General features: G+C 36.9%; 1 protein-coding gene across 5 annotated transcripts in view; it reads left to right on the top strand.

Moving 5' to 3' along the window:
• EHBP1 (EH domain binding protein 1) overlaps nt 1-19,030 on the top strand; it is a 342,186-nt gene that overhangs the window by 67,195 nt on the left and 255,961 nt on the right. For all 5 annotated transcript variants that reach the window (XM_024753020.1, XM_024753019.1, XM_024753023.1 and 2 more), the window contains 2 exons: nt 1,759-1,854; nt 9,184-9,237. In XM_024753020.1, the coding sequence (XP_024608788.1) occupies nt 1,759-1,854; nt 9,184-9,237 (150 nt within the window). The remainder of the gene's footprint in view (nt 1-1,758; nt 1,855-9,183; nt 9,238-19,030) is intronic.

Raw genomic sequence — 19,030 nt, 5'->3', positions numbered from 1 at the left:
TTAAACACCTACACTTGAATATCTAAAAGTTAACTTAGATTTAATGTGTATAAAACTGAGTTCCTAATCTTATTTTCCAAACTTGATCCTTCAGCAGTTTTGCCTCATATCTGTTAATAGCAATTCCTTTTATGTACTTGCTCAAGGGCGAAAGCCTTAGAATCAGCCTTGGCTACTTTCTTTCATACAATCAGACAGAAAACCTTATTGATTCTATCTTGAAACTATGAAAAAATATATGGAATCTGACTACTTTGTACCACCCCAAGCCAACTCACCATTAGCTCTCCAAAGGATTATTGCAGTAGCTTACTGGTCTCCCTGTTTCCTCTCTTACATCTGAAGCCTATTCTAAATACATTTGCTAGAGTCAAAAAACATAACTTCATCATTCCTCTGCTTAAAATCCTCCAGTGGCTTCCCATCTCACTCAAATTACAAACCAAAATCTTTGGAATGGGCTGTCAGAGCTTCATATGATTGGGCCCTCTGTGATTTCTCTAGTCTTATCTCCTGCTGCTCTTCTCTTTGACCACTCTGCTCCAGCCACATTGGCATTGTTGTTATCTAACTGCCTCAGCACCTTTCCAGTTGTTGGTCCATCTCCCTAGAAAGCTCTTCCCATGTTTTAAAATATCTGATTCAACTCCTTACGGTCTTCTCTCGTCACCTGCTCATTGACACTTTTCTCTGATTAACCTGTTGAAAATTGTTACTTTCTCTTGCCCCTTCCATCCTCTTCCCTACTTTCATTTTTCTCCACAGCGTTTCTCTCTACCTAACATGCTGTCTGTTTTACTTAATTATTTTGTTTGACTGTCTCTTCCTACTATTCTGAAAACTCCACTAAGGCAGATTTTTTTTTTTAACTACAGTTCCTAGACAATGCTTGGCAGATAGTATCAATTGAGTGAGTGAATGAGTGAATGAATGAATGAATAGTAGCTACCTCATAGGGTTCTTATGCATATTGAATGAGTTAAACATAAGTAAATTCCAAATATGCACTGACATATAGAAAGTACTTCTTAAGTGTCAGCTTTTATTACCACCTTCATAGCATGTCCACGGACCAGTCCTGAAGCCCAGAGAGATGAAAATTTAGTTGAGCTGTCTTGGCATACCATTATGCATTAGCTTTGGCTGGAAATGCCACCACAACGGAAGACCTAGAGTGGTGACCCCCACATTTCAGGGGGTTCCTTAGGGAACCTTGATAATCAATATTTACAAGGAAAAAAGTCTTTAAAATTATAGGCACTAGAAACATTAACTGTACAAACTGCTTTCTTCTTTACTTGACCCAAATAAACATTATGGTTTAGTGGGAAATGATCTTAAATGCAGACTATACAATTAATTTTTCCTTTTAAAGAATGAATTTGCCCTTAAGTTCCTAAATCACAAAGTAATTTTAAAAATGTTTCTCCTAATAAGGTTTTTATTCAATCCTAAATAGCTTTTGAAAATATGAGGCACCTCATTTTTGCATCTTCTTGTGTGTGTGTGTGTGTGTGTGTGTGTGTGTGTATGTGTGCGTGGGAGAGGGTAAAGGTTTGTTTACAGATAGTAATCTGTAGCTACCATGTGATATAACCGTCATAGCCCAAGTTTAATGCTTGAAAAGTTTTATTTGACTAATCATTTTTGTTTTAGGGAGATCTAATGGATAGTTAAATAGGGTCAATATATTTTTGTAAATTATTAACATTGCATTTCCTGTACTTCAAATTGAAGCCATTATTTTTATTCTGGTAGGCTCATAGCTGGCAGCCTGGAATAAAAAATCCATACCGTGGTGTTGTAGTGTGGCCTGTTCCTGAAAACATTGAAATCACTGTGACACTTTTTAAGGTAAGTTCCAGTTTTATAAGTTATAGGATTTATTATATAATCATAGTTCTAAATGATGGAATATTTCAATATTCATTGTTCTATACATTTGGGTCCTTAATGTGCAGTAAGGACCTTAATGTGCGTTATTTTTAGAGATATAGCAATTTATAACAATGTAAGGCTATCAGGGTGTTTCATGGTCTATAAAGTCCAAATAATTTTGGAGTCTTTTTGAACTTATTCCAATTAAGATCAGTTGGAATACTTCTTTTACTACTTCTTACATTCTCCCCACAGGGAACTTTAAAGTGCTTTTTCTGTGGAAAGCTGAGGTTTGTGGAATTCTTAGTCCTGACCCTCATTTTGTTAGCCTTGTTTGACTAATAACAAGATAGGTTTTTAAATTAGTATATGATAAATATTTTGTTGATGTTAATATAAGAAGATAAGTTTAAAATTGATTTTTGATAAATATTTTATAAATGTTAATATTTTATAAATACTATAGCTTAAAATAAAAATTCGGATAATAAATTCCAAGTGCAGGCCCAAAATCATAGCTGTGCATATAGCTAACTCTTTTTATATATGTTTTTTCTTGAAAGTTTTCCTTATTTCTTAACATTATAAAATAGTCCTCACACATATGACAGTTATGCACTAGAATATTTACTTTCCTAACCAATTCCTTACCTGCTCAAAAAAAAAAGGTGGAGACCAATATGTCTCAGTTTCAGCCTTCTTGAAAGTGGTGCAGTTAGGAAACAAATGCTTTATTTCTTCTTTGAGTCCTTCCAATTGTGTTGACGTTACTTTTGCAGAAGGACAGAATGAAGGAAGACATCTTATTAAGCACAAACATAAAGTTTGTGAAAATACACTAAAATACTTTAGGATATAAAATCTAAGTTGAGCAAAGTTATATGGCTTAGAGTGTGAAATCACTGTATAAAAAAATACTTTTGATTTTGTAATCCAGTATATTAATTCATATGTTCTGGAACTACTGCAGGGATCAATAGAACAAAACAGTATGATGAATGTTGATGTACTAACCCATGAATGGGACACTACTTTTAAACGCTCTGTTTCATAGATACTCTGTTTTATCAGAGATTCTTAACACTTTATGTATATTTTATAGTTTTGATATTGTTATTGGATCCTTTATAGTTTTGATGTTATTGGTATTATAACTTACTTGATTATGCTTATCATGTATACAAAATACTTGATTTGTTTGCCCAGGGAGAAATATGGGATGAGACTGTAGCTGCTCTTCCTTTTTTTTTCAGGAAAGATTAGAACCATTCTATTACCCTGTAGTCAGCTGTCCTCAAAGCCTATTATTAAACCCCCCTTAACCATACCTCTGCTAATGAAATGATATAGTACGATTGGTAGTTAACAAGACCTTTAGAGTACTATTTCATTTAATTCTTCTGTAATTATTCCCATTGTACTGATAAGGAAACTGAGACTAAAGAAGAAGGTAACTTGCCCAGTCACTCTGTGATTTAGCCCTGGGGTGGTGGTTGTTTGTTTGTTTTTGATTTTGTTTTACATTGTATGGGCTGTTCTGTATAACAAACCATTCTGAATATAGATTACAACAGCAAAATCTCTGACATGCTTGAGGAAGACTTTTAAGTAATCTCTTGTGTGTTTTTGATTCAGTCTGTTTATACTGGTAAAGCAAGTGAATGGACATAGTTACACAACTTTAAAAAAAAATGATGATAGAGAACAAGGGGTTAGAAGAGAGCCAACAAATGGCTGACAGCCATGTGTTTGGGCAAAGGATATGCACTGAGTGATTCTGAGTTGAAAGTGGCTGTTGAAATGTGTTACTTGGAGGATTAGGAGGTGAGTGTAGTTTTCAAGTGCTGATGAGAATGTTCACCATATCCTATCACTGAACTCTTATGTCTTTAAGTGTTAGTCTGTAGGCAAAAAACCCAAATACCCCTTCCTCCCCATTTTGCTGTATTATACACATTTCTCTTCAGTTGTGCTATGGAGGCAAACTTGTGACCATTTAAAATACTTAAATAAATACTTAGATAAATAACTTTATCTTCCTGACTCTATGTCTTCCCAGAGTTCCATAGAAAAGCAGAAAAGTAAAACAAAATAATTTTTCGTTCTTTCATGATAATTTTTTTTGATCTTGCATTTAAAATATTCAAGTGGAAAACTCTCTCATATTTCCCCCTTCCTTTTACTTAAAGTCCCACAATTTACTTAATCCTGAAACTTGTAAATAGGAAAGGACTGCTCTGAATCCTTTTTGTCCTAGGTATGGTATTCAGAGTTGTGCTCGTAGACAATGTACTTGTTAAAAAAGTTATCAATGTATTTCATTTTTCTCTGACTTAACCAGAAATTAATTTCTTTAGCCTGCATGCTTGATTTTGAAATTTGAATTAGATTGAAAATAGCTATTGCTAGTAAATGAAAAAAAAGAGCCTATTTTAGGGTTTTGAGAAGGAAAACAGCTCTTTAAGCCATTTTCAATTTTTCTCTTTAGTGCAATGGTAGTAAAAGAGACACTAGAGGGTAGAGAGTAGGATATAAAGAAGACAGTTGATTCAAGCTAGAAGCAATTTTTACTACAAATGTTTTTGTTTAGTCAATAATATAATTAGTTAATTATGTACATAGTCCAAACTGAACATTATTGTTGCTCCTTTACATCTTTTTAGTGACTTTGCCCTATCAGATATGTCCCTTGGTCCCATTAAAATTATTCTTTTAAGGGTAATATATCATCTCTTTCTAAAAAATGTTTCATCAGCTTTGAGAATTAATGTATATCATATATGTTACTGTTCAATATTTGTTAATTTGTAAGATATATATTCATTAATTCATTCATCAAGTATTCTTGAGAAACCACTGTGTGCCAGGTTCTTTTTTAGGTCCTGGGGACGCAGAGATAAAACTGAACCAACAACAGGCCTAAAAGCCAGACAGACCTGGCTGTCTTATAATCTATTGCGTTTTACCTTTACTTATTCTAATATCTGTGGAAATTCTGTACAATCCCACCTAGTCCAAATGCTTCCTCACTCATCAAGCTTTTATTGTTCATTCCTCTAAGAAATGTATTGTCTTCTAGTCTTTAGTAAAACCATGTATTTCATTCATCATATATGTATTTACATTAGTTGTTTGTCTTCGAAGGCAAGGACAACTATATTTGAATCCATATAACACCTCTACAATTCCTTGTATAATAAGTAGCTAATAAATATTTGTCAAATCCTTGCAAAAGTATGCCTCATATAGAAAAAAGCTGCATTTGGTGTGGGATCTGTTAACCTTTCTCAGGTTTCTGGTGGTGGAGGGTGGATGGGGGTATCAACATCCAACTTGCCATTTTGTGTAGATTATGAAGTCCTTTGCGGTACTTTGAAATTCCAGATGTTTATATAACCTCTGCACCAAGAAAACCTTGCCTCAAGTGATACTTTGAGTTTAAAATACTTAGAGGTATAGAAATGAGGGCAGAGTTTCATATGGGCATTTAATATCTTAATAAAGTGCTTCTTTTTTTAAAATTTTTTTTTAATTTTAATTTTTTTTTTTTTAATTAATTATTTATTTTTTTGGCTGTGTTGGGTCTTTGTTGCGGTGCGTGGCCTTCTCATTGGGGTGGCCTCTCCTGTTGTGGAGCACGGGCTCTAGGCACATGGACCTCAGCAGTTGTGGCACTCGGGCTCAGCGGTTGCGGCTCATGGGCTCCAGAGCGCAGGCTCAGCAGTTGTGGCACACGGGCCCAGCCGCTCCACAGCATGTGGGATCCTCCAGGACCAGGGTTCGAACCCCTGTCTCCTGCATTGGCAGGCGGATTCTTAACCTCTGTACCACCAGGGAAGTCCCAATTTTAATTTTTTAATTGGAGTATAGTTGATATACAATGTTGTGTTAGTTTCTGCTGTACAGCAAAGTGAATCAGTTATACATATACATATATCCACTCTTTTTTTTTTTTTTAGCTTAAACAAGATAGAAGTTTATTTTTCTTACATAAACAATGTTTTGAGATAAGTAATCAGGACTGGTGTGGCAGCTCCACAATCATCTGGAACCCAGGCTCCTTCTATCTTCTTGCTCCACATCCTCAACCTGTGGCTCCCACCTCATGGCCCAAGATGGCTGCTTGAGTTCAAGCTATCATATTCACATTCCAGTCAGCAGGAAGGATGAAAGAGGGAAGAAGGGACTTCTCTCTGACACTTCAAAGACTCTTCCCTTGACATGGATTTGGCCAGAATTTAGTAACATAGTCAGTCCTAACTGAGAAATATTTTGGATGGCCCTGTGCCCAGCTTAAAAATAGGGGATTCTATTACTATATAAGAAGGGAAGAGCAGACATCAGAGTACAACAGCAGTCCCTGTACAAAAAGTAAGCACATTTTCCACATTTTACTTTCTGATTTCCAAACCCTTAGTGAACAGTTTTTTAATGTCCAAATTAATAATGGGTGTTGAATTTTCTCAGAAGCTTTTTCTGCATCTATGGAGGTGATCATATGGTTTTTATCTTTCAATTGGTTAATATGGTGTATCACATTGATTGATTTGCATATATTGAAGAATCCTTGCATTCCCGGGATAAACCCCACTTGATCATGGTGTATGATCCTTTTAATGTGCTGTTGGATTCTGTTTGCTAGTATTTTGTTGAGGATTTTTGCATCTATGTTCATCAGTGATATTGGCCTGTAGTTTTCTTTCTTTGTGACATCTTTGTCTGGTTTTGGTATCAGGGTGATGGTGGCCTCGTAGAATGAGTTTGGGCGTGTTCTTCCTTCTGCTATATTTTGCTGTCTCTTGTGGACTAGCGTCCTGAAGTTGTTTCTCCCACCTCAGTGGCACAGCACTGACTCCTTGCTGCAGCACCAAGAGCCTTTCATCCCCATGGCTCAGAATAAAAGGTAGAAAAAGTAGAAAGAAAGAGGATAAAAGAAAATAAAGTAAGATAAAATAAAGTTATTAAAAAATAATTACTAAGAAAAATTTTTTTTAAAAAGTAGAAAAAAAAACCGTACGGATAGAACCCTAGGACAAATGGTGAAAGCAAAGCTATACACACAGAATCTCACACAGAACCATACACATACACACTAACAAAAAGAGGAAAAGGGGAAAAAATAATAAATCTTGCTCTCAAAGTCCTCCTCCTCAATTTGGGATGATTCGTTGTCTATTCAGGTATTCTGCAGATGCAGCGTGCATCAAGTTGATTGTGGAGATTTAACCCGCTGCTCCTGAGGCTGCTGGGAGAGATTTCCCTTTCTTTTCTTTGTTTGCACAGCTGCTCAGCTTTGGATTTGGCCCCGCCTCTGCGTGTAGGTCGCTGGAGGGTGTCTGTTATTCGCTCAGACAGGACGGGGTTAAAGGAGCCACTGATTTCGGGGTCTCTGTCTCCCTTAGGCCAGAGGGAGGGAGGGGTACGGAGTGCGTGGTGAGCCTGCGGTGGCAGAGGCTGGCGTGACATTGCATCAGCCTGAGGCACGCCGTGTGTTCTCCCGGGGAAGTTGTCCCTGGATCCCGGGACCCTGGCATGGCGGGCTGCATAGGCTCCCCGGAAGGGAGGTGGAGAGTGACCTGTGCTCGCTAAGATGTGCGAACACAGGCTTCTTGGCGGCGGCGGCAGCAGTCTTAGCATCTCTTGCCCATCTCTGGGGTCCGCGCTGTTAGCCGCGGCTCGTGCCTGGCTCTGGAGCTCCTTTAAGCTGCGCTCTTAATCCCCTCTCCTCGCGCACCAGGAAACAAAGAGGGAAGAAGAAGTCTCTTGCCTCTTCGGCAGGTCCAGACTTTTCCCCGGACTCCCTCCTGGCTAGCCATGGTGCCCCCTGCAGGCTGTGTACATACCGCCAACCCTAGTCCTCTCCCTGCGCTGTGACTGAAGCCGGAGCCTCAGCTCTCAGCCCCGCCCGCCCCGGCGGGTGAGCAGACAAGCCTCTTGGGCTGGTGAGTGCCGGTAAGCACCGATCCTCTGTGCGGGAATCTCTCTGCTTTGCCCTCCGCACCCCTGTTGTGCTCTCCTCCGTGGCGCTATGTTCGAAGCTTCCCCCCTCCATCACCCGCAGTCTCCGCCCACAAAGGGGCTTCCTAGTGTGTGGAAACTTTTCCTCCTTCACAGCTCCCTCCCACTGGTGCAGGTCCCGTTCCTATTCTTTTGTCTCTGTTTATTCTTTTTTTTTTTTTTCCCTTTCGGCAGGTCCAGACTTTTCCCCGGACTCCCTCCTGGCTAGCCATGGTGCCCCCTGCAGGCTGTGTACATACCGCCAACCCTAGTCCTCTCCCTGCGCTGTGACTGAAGCCGGAGCCTCAGCTCTCAGCCCCGCCCGCCCCGGCGGGTGAGCAGACAAGCCTCTTGGGCTGGTGAGTGCCGGTAAGCACCGATCCTCTGTGCGGGAATCTCTCTGCTTTGCCCTCCGCACCCCTGTTGTGCTCTCCTCCGTGGCGCTATGTTCGAAGCTTCCCCCCTCCATCACCCGCAGTCTCCGCCCACAAAGGGGCTTCCTAGTGTGTGGAAACTTTTCCTCCTTCACAGCTCCCTCCCACTGGTGCAGGTCCCTTTCCTATTCTTTTGTCTCTGTTTATTATTTTTTTTTTTTTTTGCCCTACCCAGGTACGTGGGGAGTTTCTTGCGTTTTGGGAGGTCTGAGGTCTTCTGCCAGCATTCAGTAGGTGTTCTGTAGGAGTTGTTCCACGTGTAGATGTATTCCTGATGTATCTGTGGGGAGGAAGGTGATCTCTGTGTCTTAACTCTTCTGCCATCCTCCTGTTGGTTCTATCCACTCATTTTTAGATTCTGTTCCCCTGTAGGTCATTACAGAGTATTGAGTCGAGTTTCCTGTGCTATACAGTAGGTTCTTATTAATTATCTATTTTATATATAGTGTGTATATGTCAATTCCAATCTCCCATTGTATCCCTCCCACCCCCCCTTCCCCCTTGATAACCATAAGTTTGTTTTCTACATCTCTGACTCTATTTCTGTTTTGTAAATAAGTTTATTTGTACCAATTTTTTAGATTCCACATATAAGTGATGTCATATATTTGTCCCTCAGTTTCTTTTTGTATTGTTTTAGATGCAATGGTAGAAGATAATGATATGCATTAACATAAGTAAAATAGAGAATTTCTTAGTAAAAAATAATGATTTAAATTTAGATAAGTTATGGAAGTTTCTTAAGAGTAGGCCATTCTGCCTCTCCTTTTTTAAAAAGTTGGAAAAAGCTAAGAGCAAGGCTGTTTGTATTTTTTTAACTGGATTGACTGAATTAAGAAATGTATTTCAACTTTATATTTTACTTTTGTTACAGGATCCTCATGCAGAGGAATTTGAAGATAAAGAGTGGACATTTGTCATAGAAAATGTAAGCTAATCGTAAATTCTGTCACCTTTCATATTTTTGACTGTATAAATTACTAAGGTACATTAGCATTTTGGTGGTAGGAGAAATGTTGTCTTATAAAAGTTAAATAGTGATTTGTAACTTTTAGAATTTTTTAAATGAAATGATAGCTGGTAGCAGAATTATTTGTAAATATTTTTGTTAAAAATATAGATGTAAAAATACTCTTCAATGCTGAATTATGTATATGCTCTATGTATTCTGTTGGGGGCTTGAGGGAAGGATCATGTCTTATTCATCTTTTTATCTATTTAGCATCTGATATGGTGCTTCTCACATAACAAATGCTCATTGAAACATTTGTTGAATGAAACTATGAATGATCTTAGAAATCTTTAAAAAAAAGTATATGCTTTAACTCTTTGGGTTGAGGGATTCTAGAGTGGTACTTTAATAATCATCTTCAATTAGTTTACATATTGTGGAGTCCCAGGTGACTTGCAGGCATATAGTAGTTGTTTAATAAATGTTTATTGAATGGAGATTAGGGAAGACAGGCCATGAAGATACAGTGAGAAAGCATGTGGATTCTGGAGTCTGATAGACCTAATTGCAAGCCCTAGCTCTTCCATTTATAGGCTCTGTGATTGTGGTAAGTTTCTTAACTTCTCAGCAATCAATTTACAGGTTTGTGAGGATTAAATAATTTCAATGAATATTAGCTTTTAACATTGTCATTGACATCATTACCATGATTGTTATTAAAGTTCTAAAATATATTTGTAACAGTTTTTTTTTTCTTTTTCGTGGTACGCGGGCCTCTCACTGTTGTGGCCTCTCCCGTTGCGGAGCAACAGGCTCCGGACGCGCAGGCTCAGCATCCATGGCTCACGGGCCTAGCCGCTCTGCGGCATGTGGGATCTTCCCAGACTGGGCATGAACCCGTGTCCCCTGCATCGGCAGGTGGACTCTCAACCAGTGCGCCACCAGGGAAGCCCTGTAACAGTTTTATAACATGCTTTATAACAGCATATTCTTCCTTTCTGTGCCTGACTTTGTTTTATATCTCAGTGGTGAAAGGAATCTTATACTTTTTCCAGCAATAGCTGGGTCATTTTTACACATGAAGATCTGGGAAGCTTGGGAAGGAGATCAGGTCCAAACACAGTGGAAGGAGTTCTGATGGCTGGATATCAAGCCCAGTGTCATTGTGTTATGGTTCACACATGTTAACAGTTCTGGATTTTCTATAGTGATAGGTTTGAACACTATACTTGGAATAGCATTGAGGTTTTAAAAACAAACAAACTTACACTTCTTGAAATTGGTTACAGCCTTAAAAATCTAGCTTTCATTAAGTTAAGAGCTTCTCCCCAATGGATGTTTTTTCGGTTTTCAATACCCGCGGCTCTGTTATACATCTTTGTTAATTTGATGTACTAAAGAATTAGCCAGTTAATTTGGGGTTGTAATTAATGGTAGAAGTATGTAAACACTAACTTTATATTTGTTTAGAAAGGTGTTCTTATTACTGCTCTAATTAATCTTAGGATAGAGGCACAGCAGTTCTAAATTTCTGAGCAATAGGTTATAAGCTGTTACTGAAAGGTACAAGTAAAAAAAAAAAACCTATATGATATAGATCAGGTTTGGATGCAAAAGGCATTCAAATCTAGGATTTTAGGAAAAATATTTTTAAGTTCTGTGTTATATATTTTATAAAAATATTTTAAAGGTCTATAGAGAAATACTAAAATTAAAACAGTGAGATTTAAGTGGATCATGAGATAAAGAGGTATATTTTGGATTATACTTTCCATGTTGGGGTATGTGTTTCTCAAGTCGAAGTGTACATTTATATCCTTTTTATGAAAAATATATTTAAGCCCAGCAGCTTATTTTGCTCATTTGCCTATTTATTACTCAAGTGATTGAAGTTGCTAGAAATCTGACTGTTAGGTAAGGGAGTGACCATAGGAGAAAAATGGAAAATAAAATACATTAGCAATTCTTCTTTCCAAGTGTTTATTATTAAGTTAGATTCACAAAAATCTAATAAAAATAATATAGATGACTTTTAACTATTCATATTGTTTATAAAACTTTATAAAACCAAAATTTTAATTGAACTGTTACTAGAGGTTAAATATACTCTGTCATCAGAAGATTTTGGAGACCTTACTCTGAGTTACATTGTGGAGAGAACATTGCATTTGTGGAGATTTCCAGCCATCATTATGCTTTTTAATAGCTGAAAGATTTTCTACCTTCTTGTCATTCTGCCTCCTCATATTCTTATATGAAAAAAATGCATTTTCCTTTTTCCCATATCATAGTATAGAGAAGACATGAGCTTTTGATTGGTTAGAATTGAGTATAAATCCTGATGGGCCTTCAAAGCTGGTGACCTTGAGATTATTTTCTAAGAGTTAATTTCTTCATCTGTAAAATGAAAGGTTTCTACTAAATGATCTCAGAGGGATTTTCTAGGTCCATGACTTTTTTTCAGTCAATAGGAATATTTTTATAAACTTTTTTGGAAGTTATCTTTTTGTAGATCAAATTTTTGATTTTCAATTGGAGAATGAAATATTTAAAAGAGTTATCTGGCATGTCATTTTGGGATCAATCAATAACTCCCTAATTTATATCTTTCTTTAAACAATCAATATTGGCATATATATTTTCTGTATATTTTTATTTCTGGAATGGATTATGAGTATTATTGCAAGTTTCCTATTCTGAACTTTTTTAGCACAACCGTTCTTTCCCCCTACTCCTTGTTGCTATGCCAGGATTAGGGGGGGCCAGGATTAGGGGGAAAAAAAAAACAAAGAATGAAAGAAAGAAAATTGAATTGTGGTTTCAACTCACTTTTCATGTAAACATACTTTTCACGTATTAGCCTTTGTAGTAGAAACCTAACTTCTCAGCCATGGGTATTAAAAAAACAAAAAACAAAACCCGCCATCTTTAAAGAGATGGTCAGAACTTAGGGGAACCTACATATTGAAGACCTAATTTGAAGAGAAGTAAAATTAATCAGAATGTGAGAGGAACACACAATTAATTCCTTAGCTATAAATAATAGTGACAGCAATAATGATGATGATTGCTAGGAACCTAATGCAAGAAAATAACAAATAGTTTATTAGATGAGTTTCTTATGATTATGATTATTTTATTGTTGACTTTTGCCTGTTTTTACAGCAGGTTTTTTTTTGTTTTGTTTTTGAAGAGACATTTATGGGATTTGACCTATTTTACTAGCATAATGTTTATTTTTTAAAAGAGGTAAGTATTAAATGCATCCATTATTTACTTACATTGTATAAAGTTACCAGACTTAGGAACTGTGGTGAAATTGTTTTACTTTTATTAATGCATGGGAAAGAGCATGAATGCACATGTTGTGACTAAACCATTTAAAATACATTAACTTAAAGGAGAACACACTAATTTACATACTTTAAATTAGGGCAGCTATCATAAATTGTGAACTATTTAATGTGAACGGATGAGTTTATATAATTAACCCTAAAACAAAACGAAAGTGGTGTATTCTCACATGGAAGATAGACTAGACTTGGGCATGTCTCCCTCTTTAGTTTTCAGGAGGAACTTAATTTTTTTCTGCTGGGACCAACTTCTGTATGGTGAGAAAAAAATGAATTTTGAGAATATTTTTTTCTTTACCTATCCAGGTGTGTTAACTCTTTTTCCTCTTCTGGAAAACCTAGGTCAGTTTTCTGAGGTGCTAAAAGGACTCTTGCTTGGCAAAGTAATAGGGGAAGAGTTCAAAATTCCGTTTTTGAATGCTCTTTTGGAGCATGCCTTCTCAGTGTCACAACAATTTACTAGAGACTTTCAAACAAAACCCAGACTTTACAAGAGAAAAAGCCAGTCCTTTGAAATTCACTAGGTCTTCTGTATGTTATGTGGAAATATACATACAGAAAGCATGTATTAAAATGTAAAGCAGAGCACAATATTATAACATGTTATTGCTACAGGAATAGAACTGTTTCTCTAGCTATCACAATTTTTTTACATAGTACCTTTTGTGTACTAGGTACTCAATATACTATATGTCATTGAAGGAGTGAGTGAATAAATGATTATACTCAAACTCAGTATCCTGTAAGGTTTATTCTTTTTAAGACAGGAATTAGCATTCATCAACTATATTGAAGAAAAATTCAAAAAGTAGACTCCAGTGGCAGTGAGATATTATGTGAGGGATCCATATGTCATTACAGTAGAGGTTCTCCTGATCAGTCTCTAGTTAATTTACATGGATTACCTCATACTTTCCATTCTGTTTGTAAAACGTCCTGGTTTTAATCCCATATGTGTCAACATGGTTAGTAGGCTACTCTCTGACACACTTCTGCACACTTCTCTCACAGGTGAGTTGTAAGTTGAGTTTGACCCCTTACAAGACCTCGTGTAATGATGTTGACCCGTTATTGTAATTATATATTTTAATTAGATGTTTCCTAGGCCAGTGAAATATCAATTTGAGGCATTATTTCATGAAAACCGTTAAAATGCTTTAGAAAGAGTTGATAGAATCTGGTGTGGAAATACGGCTGTAAAAAATTGGGAAAATTTATGAAAATCTGAAAGGATTTTGCATTCAGATTATTTCTCTTTTGTCCTTATATATTGATTTCATTTAAAAGTGATTGAAGTACACTAATGATACGTTATGGCTGTTGATTATGAGGAAATTGGCAGTCAACGAAATTATACTCAAAGAAGAGCCCATGAAAACTGGTGAATGAGACACATTAATATGTATTAAACAAAATTAAAATGTTTGTGTATCAGTATTTATAATTCTTCCCTTTAATTGACCAATTCTCTGTGACATTCAGATGATTTAAGAGGGATTCTACTATGAATGTATACTAAGCCATTCTCATGGGATCTCTCTATATACTCATGTATAAGATTAAAGAACTGTTCTTAGAAATTTTCTTTTAAACCTAAATTCAATATAAGTAGACATTACATTTTTCAGGTAGTAGCAGTTCACTTTGCTTGACATCATCATATTCATTCATTCATTCAGTAGCAGGTAATTCACTGAGTATGTATTTTGTGCTGGGCACTCTTCTAGGTACTGGCAATAGAGTGGTATATAAAACACATTAAAAATCTCTTCCTCATGGAGTTTACATTTGTGTGTGTGAGAGAGAGAGAGACAGAAAATAAAAATTAATATATGGGAAATATATACTATGTTAGATAATATAAATATATAATATATGTTAAATACATGTTAAATATATAAGTGCTAAAGAGAAAAAGCAAGGAAGGGGGATAGGGATTCCACTATTACGGTTACATAGATATAATGAGCTTTATTATTTCTTGTAAGGTCTCCAAAAGAGAATTCAGGCATACTTGTCAAATTAATTTGAAAGATATTTTAATAAGAATTTATTAAACCAATATTACAAGGTTCTAGAAAGTTTAACCTTGCAATGCTATATAAAACTTTTCCTAGGTTACAGCTCCCCTCAGTGGTGAATGATGAAATTGACTCTGGTCTAGAGAAACAGTTCTATTCCTGTAGCAATAACATGTTATAATATTGTGCTCTGCTTTACATTTTAATACATGCTTTCTGTATGTATATTTCCACATAACATACAGAAGACCTAGTGAATTTCAAAGGACTGTCTTTTTCTCTTGTAAAGTCTGGGTTTTGTTTGAAAGTCGCTTAGTAAATTGTTGTGACACTGAGAAGGCATGCTCCAAAAGAGCATTCAAAAACGGAATTTTGATATCTTTATTTTCTTTGCACTTTGTTATAACCCCACAATCAGTGAAATTTAAAGTTTTTGTTTAATATAAAATATCCCAGTAAAATGCAGAAGTCTCCAATATATATTGCCGTAACAAATTTATTGGATACTTACTATATATGAGGTACTGTGTGGAATGCTATATATACATTATCTCATTTACTCACTATGATAATAGAAATTATCATACTAAGTGAAGTAAGTCAGAGAGAGACAAATATCATATGATATCACTTATATGTGGAATCTAAAAAATAATATAAATGAACATATTTACAAAACAGAAACAGACTCACAAACATTGAAAAAAAACATCAGTTACCAAAGGGGAAAGGGTAGGAGAGGGATATATTAGGAGTTTGGGATTAGCAGATACAAACTACTATCTGTAAAATAGATAAACAACAAAGTCCTACTGTATAGCATAGGGAACTATGTTCAATATCTTATAGTTTATAGTAATAAAGTATACTGGAAAAGAATGTGAAAAAGGATATATATAGATATATGTATATCTATATATATCTGAATCGCTTTGCTGTACACCAGAAACTAACACAACATTGTAAATTAACTATACTTCAATGTAAAAGAAATAAGAAAAAAAATGTAGAAGGAGTAATAAACCTCTATGTACCCATCTCCAAGCTTCAATAATCTTCAATACTTTGGTAAACTTATTTCATCCCCAGTTTTAGTTCATTCCTACTATTTTTTAAACCAGATTATTTAATCTTAGATATTGTATCATTTCTTCTGTAAATAACGAAGGCCACTTTTGAACACCATCAGTTTGGGAACTTGTTAAAAGTTATTGGCATGTTAGAAAAGGTGGTCAATCTACAAAAGGTTTTTTTGTTTTGTTTTGTTTTTTTAATTTTTTGTAAACTTAATTTCCTTGTAGATCATCTTTCTGACCTGGTAGGCCTAAGGTTCGAAATTAACTATTTTGTTCCTTGAGAAGCGATATTATGTGTTCTTGTTTTCATATAGAAGATATTTAAGTTAATATTAGAAGCAACAAGGCTTTTCCCCCAACGCCCTTAGAATTAAACTCCTGCATTTAGAATAGGAAGCTCATAGTTCAGACAGCCTTTCCTGATCTTTTAATTATCCTGTCAACTTTCTGTTGTATATGATTATGTGAATGGTGACTGTCTGTGTAAATTAGGTAGGGTATTCTAGATATAGCTAGTAGTTAAATGAAGCTTTGTGAGCCAGCTCAGTCTCATCGTGGTTAAATTTCAGAGAAAGTCCATACATAATACACTTTTTTTTCCTCCTTCATTTTCCTTATATTAAATATTTAGTGTGTTGTTCAGTTCAGAAATATCTCAGATTGTGTTTCTGAAGGAAAATTCCATCTCCTTTATTCTGAAGTGACCCTTTGGCTTTAAAGAAAGTAATGGAGGTGCTTTTGTTGTACTTAAAGAAGGGTATGTCCAAGAATGATCATATATGCCTTGAGCCTGACAGAATTCTCAAAATCCTAAAATTCTTGTGTAACTACCTATTTGCTTAAATACTTATTTAGTTTTTCCTTTTCATCTTGCCTGTCATTTTTTTTGTTAATTGTCAATTTTATTAGATTATATGAATTAGAAGAAAGCAAGTTACCATCTTCAAATCCTACACTCTAAAATTCTTGACACAGGAAGGGACCTTACATGGATTAACATCTAAAGTCTACTGTGAGGTATTTATCTATGTGTGACGCAAGAAACCCTGTGTTAAAGTAGTAAATAAACTACTGCATGTTAAACAATTTATTTCATGTAGTAGTTTACTTTGTAAAATGTCCTAGCTAACAAAGTTAAGTTTTATTTAGCAGCAACAAAGCACTATTTTCATACTATTATGTGTATCTTACATGTATATACTATTGGGTAGTCTTTTTGGTTAGATTTTCTGATTTTTGTCCCAGTTCATCAACTTTATTAATGTTAATCATACCTTACAGATCAAGCAAGTAGAACAATATAAAACTTCACCAGATTAAAGTCTTGGTATTCATATTTGCTTATTCATTCACTAACTGTTGATTAAATGGATACCATGTCGTAGATATTTGCTAGTTATTGAGAGTATAGTACTAAAAAAGCTATGGCTCCTGACTCCAAGTATCCTACAGTCTGAGAGGGAAATAAACAGGCAACCACCACAATAAAAGTGTAGGGTGTTAAATGTGCACATATAAAGAGTGTCTAACCCAGTCTTGGTGGATGAGGGGAAGCTTTCTATTGAAAGTGATGTATAAGTTGAAACCTAAAAGATAAAGTTATTTTTTTAATTGAAGTATAGTTAATTTACAATATTATATTAATTTCAGGTATATAGCATAGCAATTCAGTATATTTACAGATTATGCTCCATTAAAAGTTATTACATGAGGGGGACCTTCAAGATGGTGGAAGAGTAAGACATGGAGATCACCTTCCTTCCCACAGATACATCAAAAGTACATCTACATGTGGAACAACTCCTACAGAACACCTACTGAATCTGGCAGAAGACCTCAGACTTCCCAAAATGCAAGAAACTCCCCACGTATCTGGGTAGGGCAAAAGAAAAAAGAAAAAGACAGACAAAAGAATAGGGATAGGACCTGCACCTCGGGGAGGGAGCTATGAAGGAGGAAAGGTTTCCACACACTAGGAAGCCCCTTCACTGGCAGAGACGGGGGGGCGGGGAAGCTTCAGAGCCACAGAGGAGAGCGCAGCAACAGGGATGCAGAGGGCAAAGCGGAGAGATTCCCGCACAGAGGATCAGTGCCGACCAGCACTCACCAGCCTGAGAGGCTTGTCTGCTCACCCGCTGGGGTGGGTGGGGGCTGGGAGCTGAGGCTCGGGCTTCGGAGGTCAGATCCCAGAGAGAGCACTGGGGTTGGCGGCGTGAACACAGCCTGAAGGGGGCTAGTGTGCCACAGCTAGCTGGAGGGAGTCCGGAGAAAAGTCTGGACCTGTCTAAGAGGGAAGAGACCATTGTTTCGGGGTGTGCGAGGAGAGGGGATTCCTTTCCTGTCTGCCCACAGAAGGCAGGACACTACCTAAACGAGCTCCAGAGACGGGCACGAGCCGTGGCTATCAGCTCGGACACCAGAGACAGGCATGAAGTGCTAACGCTGCTGCTGCAGCCATGAAGAATCCTGTGTGCAAGCACAGGTCACTATCCACACGTCTCACCCCCCTAACCCCGAACACTGGGAGCCTGTGCAGCCCACCACTGCCAGGGTCCCGTGATCCAGGGAGAACTTCCATGGGAGAACACACAGTGCGCCTTAGGCTGTTGCAATGTCACACTGGCCTCTGCCACCGCAGGCTCACCCCACATTGCAATTATAACTGCCGTACCCCTCCCTCCTCCTGGCATGAGTGACCCACAGCCCCCTAATCAGCCGCTGCTTTAACCCCATCCTTTCTGGTCGGGAACAGAAACCTGAAGGCAACCTACACACGGAGCTGGGGCCAAAACCAAAGCTGAACCCCAGGAGATGTGCAAACGAAGAAGAGAAAGGGAAATTTCTCTGTGCAGCCTCAGGAGCAGTGGATTAAATGCCCGCAATCAACTTGAGGAACCCTGCACCTGTGGAATACCTGAATAGACAACAACTCAATGCAAAATTGAGGCAGTGGACTTTGGGAGCAACTATAGGCTTGAGGTTTCCTGTGTGCGACTGACTTGTTTCTGATTTTTATGTTTATCTTAGTATAGTTTTTAGCACTTGTTATTGTTGGGTTTGTATATTGGTTTGGTTGCTCTCTTTGTTACTTTTCATGTTTTTATTTTAATTTTTTATTTCTTTATTTAAAAATTTTTTTAATTTTAATTATTTTATTTAATTAATTAATTTTTATTTTAAAAAATTTTTCTTTCTTTCTTTTTTTCTCCCTTTTCTTCTGAGCCATGTGACTGACAAGGTCTTGGTGCTCCTGCCTGGTGTCAGGCCTGAGCCTCTCAGGTGGGAGAGCCAAGTTCAGGACATTGGTCCACCAGAGACC

Source organism: Neophocaena asiaeorientalis, unplaced genomic scaffold (assembly GCF_003031525.2).
Source record: "Neophocaena asiaeorientalis asiaeorientalis breed wild unplaced genomic scaffold, Neophocaena_asiaeorientalis_V1.1 scaffold100, whole genome shotgun sequence".
NCBI lineage: Eukaryota > Metazoa > Chordata > Mammalia > Artiodactyla > Phocoenidae > Neophocaena > Neophocaena asiaeorientalis.
This window is presented reverse-complemented; position numbering and strand designations above follow the sequence as displayed.